Genomic DNA, 6,000 nt, shown 5'->3' with positions numbered 1-6,000 from the left:
ATACACACACACATACACCTTCTCTCTCTCACACACACACACACACACAGTCTCTCTCTCTCACCCACCCAAACAAACACACTCTCACACACATACAAACACCCACACGCCTGTTTAACAATAATAACATGCAAACACTCTTTGAATCGTTGACTGAAATTCAATAAGAAGCATGCCTTAAATTCTATCATCACATGAAACCCACTCTCTCTCATTCACTGTCTCCCTTCTTGCTCATTACAAATGCTTTGTCAGAGAAAATGCCCCCTTTTTTAACAACAAATAAAACACAAAATGCAGCCCTGCACTTCAGGCTTGAACACACAAAAGTGAATCAACAACTCCACACCTCAGCTGCAGTACACCATCCAGATCCCTTTCCCCATCCCTCAATCTCTTCTCAATACCCCTGACACCCCCCCCCCCCCCCCCCCCCCCTCTTCCCCAAAAATCAAAACTAACTAAAAACAACCAAACAACAAATGTCCGTGCAGATGGCCGATGTTATCTGGACGTCCACACGGCCCAGGCCAGGAGAAGGTTGGTAGCAACGCTGATGATGACTACCACAATGGCCGCCTTTTCAACCACAGACCAATCTGAAATCAACACAACAAAGTATGTGTAAGTAAATGTGTACATGTACAATGTATGAGAAAATGAACTGACATCATGTTCTTGAGTTGTTTTTACATTTAGTCAAGCTTTGACAAAATGTTTTAACATAGACTGTGAATTGAGACGAGAGTGGTGGTGAATGTGTGTGTGTGTAGAGCGAATCCGAAAATACTTCTGGGCCGATCTTCATAAAACTTTACCAGAGAGTCCCTGAGAAAGATATCCCCAAACTTTTTATTTCATTTTTGGGATAAATGTCTTTGATGACATATCCTGCTTTTTGTGAAAGTTGAGGCTGCACTGTCACACACTTTTTGGGGGGATCAAATTGATTGAAATTTTGGTCAAGCAATCTTCAACGTAGCCCAGACTATGTGATTGCTTTTCAGCTTGTAAACTTAAATGGAAAATTTCTAAAGTAAATTTTCATTTCATTAATATACTTACCCGAATCACATATATAGCAGTTGACACCGTCTGGTATGCTAAGGTACTGAAAGCGCTACCCATCTTTAAAGTAATTAAAGGGAAGCAACCCCACACCAAAAAAGCTGGAACTAGCATATGGTAGTGAGCTACCCCCTGGGAGTTACCTCCCATTAGCTACTTCCCATCCCACGCACGTGGCTACTTCATTCCGGCTCAGAGAAAAACCGAAACAAACAGCGGGGCAGGCGGGAGGGACTTCGATATGTGATTCGGGTAAGTATATTAATGAAATGAAAATTTACTTTAGAAATTTTCCATTAAATTACATATTCTTACTCCGAATCACATATATAGCAGATAACATCAACATGGCGGTGGGCAAGAAATAAATCAAACTCACCATCACATTCTGGACAGGAACTGGCCGGCTGCTATAAGGGCAGGTAGACCGCGAGATCCATCCTGTCTGAGTGCAGCCACGTCTCGAAGATAGTAATTAATGAAAATATCTTCTGAGCGCCAGTAAGCCGTCGAGAGCACCTCGTCAAGCCGTTGCGAGCGAAGAACGGCCAAAGACGAAGACCACGCCCTAGTCTCATGGGCTCTGGCCGAGACCAGGGGAAAGGCAGGCTGAGCCCCCCCCCCACTTGTGTGACACCAACTGTAGGCTTGCCGAATAAGGGACGACACCCACCGGGCCAACGTAACTCTTGAAACGTCTTTCTCCCTTGAAGTGAGAAGAGAGATAAACAATAGCTTTTGTGAGGAGGAACGAACCGGCTGAGTCCGAGCCAAATACAGACGTAAGGCCCTAACTGGACAGTTGACCGAATCAGGGTCATCCGGAGCCAACGCGTTGGTCAAGGCCTTGACGCGAACCAACGGAGAGGCCTGCCCCGGAGCCTGATTCTTGGCCAGGAAGTCGGGACGGAAACGAAGAGATACTGAGCCGTCCGACTCGAACAAAATGTCACCTGGCAGACCCGACAGAGCGTGGACCTCGCTACCCCGTCGGGCCGTAGCCAAAAGAACCAGAAAAAGAGTCTTGCGAGTGAGATTGTAGAGACTCGACTCGCTCAAAGGCTCAAATTCCGCGGACCGCAAGAACGCTAAAACAAGGAACAGGTCCCACTTAGGAGCGGGCAAACGAGACCGGACCTCCTTGAGAGCAGCGCCCTTAATGACAGCAGCGATCACCCCCCCCCACTTGAACAGATCGGCCGATCTGCTTGAGAGTAGCAGAGATCGCAGAGCGCCGGACCCTCATAGAGGAGACGGAGGCACCCTGCGAAAACATAAACGAGAGGTGGTTGGCGACCTGCATAGAGCGAGGAGCCACTGCAACCACCCCCTTTAGCGGAACACCAGGAGGCCCAGGCCCTCCAGTGCGAGGCGTATACGGACGAGGTGGAAGCCCTATGGGAGCTGCCCACCAAGTCCAGCGTCGGAGAAGACGCACCAGAGCGCCTCAGTGAGTCCCGAACAACATCCACACGTGAAGCTTCAGAAGACTGGGCTCCTCGTGTGGAATGCCTGTTCGGGGCTGCACTAATTCCCCTCTTCGCAGAGAGAGAGGAATGGGAGGACCTTGGGCGAGCCGAAGCAGGTCTGGGAACCAGTCCTGCGACGGCCAGAGGGGCGCGACCAGAAGTAGAAGGGCCGGCCCCTCCAGCTCCGCCTTTCGAATTACTCGGCCGAGTAATGGGAAAGGCGGAAAGGCGTACGCCTCCAGACCCGTCCAGGGAATGTCCAGAGCGTTCACTCGCCAAGCCTGAGGGTCCGGGAATGGCGAGACGAACACCGGGAGCCTCTTCGAGAACCTGGTGGCAAACAGGTCGACGAGAGGCTTTGGGACTTGGGTCCAAAGGCGAAGCAGTGCCCCGTGAGTGACTGTCCACTCGGACTGAAGCACCCTGCCGGAGCGACTGAGAGCGTCCGCCAGAGTGTTCAGCCTCCCTGGAAGGTACCTGGCGGAGATCGAGATGCGGTGTTGGTAACACCACCTCAAGACCTCGCAGGTCCTGTCCGAGAGAGACGGGGACCGCGAGCCTCCCTGCTTGTTGATATAAGCTGCCACTGTCGTGTTGTCTGTAAACAGACGAACATGCTTGGCCTGCAGGGAGGGCAGAAACCGGGTGAGAGCTAGAGCTACTGCTTCTAGTTCCAGCCGGTTGATATGCCACTGGCTCTGTTCCACCGACCACAGACCTGACACCGTGTGTAGGTCCGTGTGAGCCCCCCACCCCAGCAAGGACGCGTCCGTGAACAGGTCCAAGTCCGGGGGAGGCAAGGCAATCGGAACCCCTCTGCACACCCACTCCGTGTCCAACCACGGGAGGGTGGTAGACTGGAACCATCCCTGGAGAGGGACGAGGACGTTCCAATCCACCCGAGTCGAGCCCACAAACGGCTTCAGAGCTGCCTGAAAAGGACGCTTGTGTACCCGACCCAGAGGGACCAACAGAGCCATGGATTCCATCTGTCCCAAGATGGAGGCAAGAGAGCGAAGGGGCGCCTGCAGGAGGGGCAAAGTCGAGCGTATCTGAGCTTGGAGCTTGTCCACCCTCTTTTGAGAGGGGCGGACAGTCCAAGCGACCGTGTCGAAGGACATCCCCAAGTAGGTGAACGTCTGCGACGGGGTCAGCTCCGACTTTGACGCGTTGATCGAGAACCCCAACGAGTGGGCTTCCCGAAGAACCGTCTGGGTATGCTGCGTGCAGCCTGCCTGGGACTGGTTCAGAACGAGCCAGTCGTCCAGGTAAACCCGCAGGCGGATACCCTGAGACCTCACCAGAGCGCCCAGCTGTCGGACCACCATGGTAAAAATCCATGGTGCGAGCGACAAACCGAAAGGGAGGGCGCGGAACTGGTAGACCTGCTCGTCCCACCGGAAACGAAGCCATTTCCGGTCGGACGGATGCACCAGGATGTGAAAGTATGCATCTGTCAGGTCTATGGAGGTCGCCCAATCTCCTGGGCGGAGAGAGTCTCTGACCTTGGCGGGCGTCTCCATCTTGAACTTTATCTCTCTCAAGAAAGTATTGAGAAAAGATAAGTCCAAGACCGGACGCCACGCCCCTGAAGCTTTGGGCACGGCGAAAAGGCGCCCGTAAAATCCCAGGGAGCTTTGGTCCAGGACCCTCTCCACTGCCCCCTTCTGCACCAGGGAGGCAACTTCCGTTTGCAGAACGGATCTTGCCTCCTGAGAGCAGGGGGGCTTGAAGCGTGGCGGATGTCGGGAAAGAGGAGCCTTCTCCTCCCGCCATAAGAGACGGAAGCCCGATCTCACAACTCCCACTATCCATTGGCTGTCTACTGAGACCATCCAATGGGTGAGTGCCCGGGAGAGGCCCCCCGCCATCACCAAAGTGGAGGGCGGGGGGGGGGTGAGACCGGGGGCGCTTCATTGGGGGTGAGGCTTGCTGTTAGAGCCGCCACGCCCCCTTCCCGACGCTGTCTTCTTCTTGCCACCTCGAGAGCTCTGCTGAGCAGGCCTCTTTTGAGCAGGCTTGGGCTTGGAACTCGGCTGAGACTTCCCCTGCTGGGAAGGCTTAGCCTGCTTCGCGCCCTGTAGAGCCATGTCCAGGAACTGAGCGTCCTTGTTGGACTGAATCTCTGCCTGCCGAGCGACAAGCGCCATGCGTCCGAGCAGCGATCCCTCTACAACCGGAGACACACGTAGTGTGTCTCTGGTAGCCTGATCGGCAAACTGAGAGTTGGCAAGAAACAACTCCCTCCTTGTCAAGACCGCATGCGCGTATTGCAAAGAGGAGAGACGAGTCTGTTCCTCATTGACCTTCGCCAGGGCCGTAAGCAGGGAGGAGACATCATCCGCATTTTGCTCCTCACTGAGGGAAAAAGGGACAAGAGAGTCGGTCAACGACCGAGACAGTGCCCGCACCAGCGTCTCGGAGATGGAAGCCAGCTCCAAGAGCTGACGACCGATCTCCTCCAGGGAGATAAGAGTACCCTCCCGCACTGGCACAACCGAGTCAGACTTGACTGGTTTGACAAGCAAAGCCTGCAGCTCCTGCGTCACCGGTAAGATGGCACGCGGGAGAGCAAAGGAAGTGGTGAGGTTGCGGCTACGGACAGGGAAGGCAATCCTCTTCTGTGCAGAATGCACAAAGGAAGAGGACTGCCCTTCATCCGCAAGCCAACCACGAGCCCGTTCCGGAACCGGCCCAAAAGGTGCCAGAAGAGGGAACGGCTCAACCGGAATACCACTGCTCCGTTTGTTCGGGTGCACCAGAACTTGGGACAGGTGGTATGAGACAGACGGAGATTCCACAAACCGGAAGGAGGAAGCGTCATCCTTATCCGGCAGGAAGTCTGCCATAGCTGAAGGCGCCGCCGAAACGGAAGTAGCGGACGTCGCTACACCTTCTGCAAAATACCGCGAAGTCACCTCGGCTGCAGAGTCAAGAATGGACTTGAGCTGAGAGGAAAACACAGTACGGGTGTCTTCGCTGACCACTGACTGCAGTTCAGACTGATCCATCAGCGAAGAACGACCGTAGTCATCAACCACAGTGGCTGAAGGGTACTCTGGATGACCGGAAACCGGAAACCTGTACCCACGAACATCGTCCTGGTTTAAACCCTGCCCAGTAGGGAGAGGGTAAACCGGAACACCGTCCGAGAACGCCGGATGTGGTTGGGCGGAAGTCAAAACCTCAGCAGAGGAAAGAGACGACCGTCCGTGCTGAAGCACCGGAAGTGCAAAAGCATCACGCTGTTGTTCCCTCTCCGCCATCCAAGAGGAAGTGGACGGTAGAGGGACAGCGTGTCCGGCCGAAGCCGGAAATGCAGACACCATAACCGCCGGGGGCGGAAGCGGTGAATGCACGAACTGCGGCCGGAAGCCGTGAAGCCCGTAGGCCAGCTCATGATCCATCCCATCGCGGCTGGCATTGCGAGCAAGCGTGGGGGGACCTATGCTTCCGGCGGGAG

At 54.5% G+C, this 6,000-nt stretch overlaps 1 protein-coding gene across 1 annotated transcript in view; it reads right to left on the bottom strand.

Annotated features, from left to right (window-relative positions):
* Nucleotides 1-461: 461 nt before the first annotated feature.
* The window catches only part of LOC138978842 (transmembrane protein 201-like), a 30,132-nt gene continuing 24,593 nt past the window's right edge, over nt 462-6,000 (bottom strand). Inside the window, exon 11 of the mRNA XM_070351629.1 lies at nt 462-599. Coding sequence (XP_070207730.1) covers nt 505-599 — 95 coding nt within the window. The 3' untranslated portion in view covers nt 462-504. The remainder of the gene's footprint in view (nt 600-6,000) is intronic.

The sequence above is a fragment of the Littorina saxatilis genome, linkage group LG10 (genome assembly GCF_037325665.1).
Source record: "Littorina saxatilis isolate snail1 linkage group LG10, US_GU_Lsax_2.0, whole genome shotgun sequence".
Taxonomy (NCBI): domain Eukaryota; kingdom Metazoa; phylum Mollusca; class Gastropoda; order Littorinimorpha; family Littorinidae; genus Littorina; species Littorina saxatilis.
The sequence above is the reverse complement of the archived record's forward strand: the minus strand, read 5'-3'. Positions and strand labels throughout refer to the sequence as shown.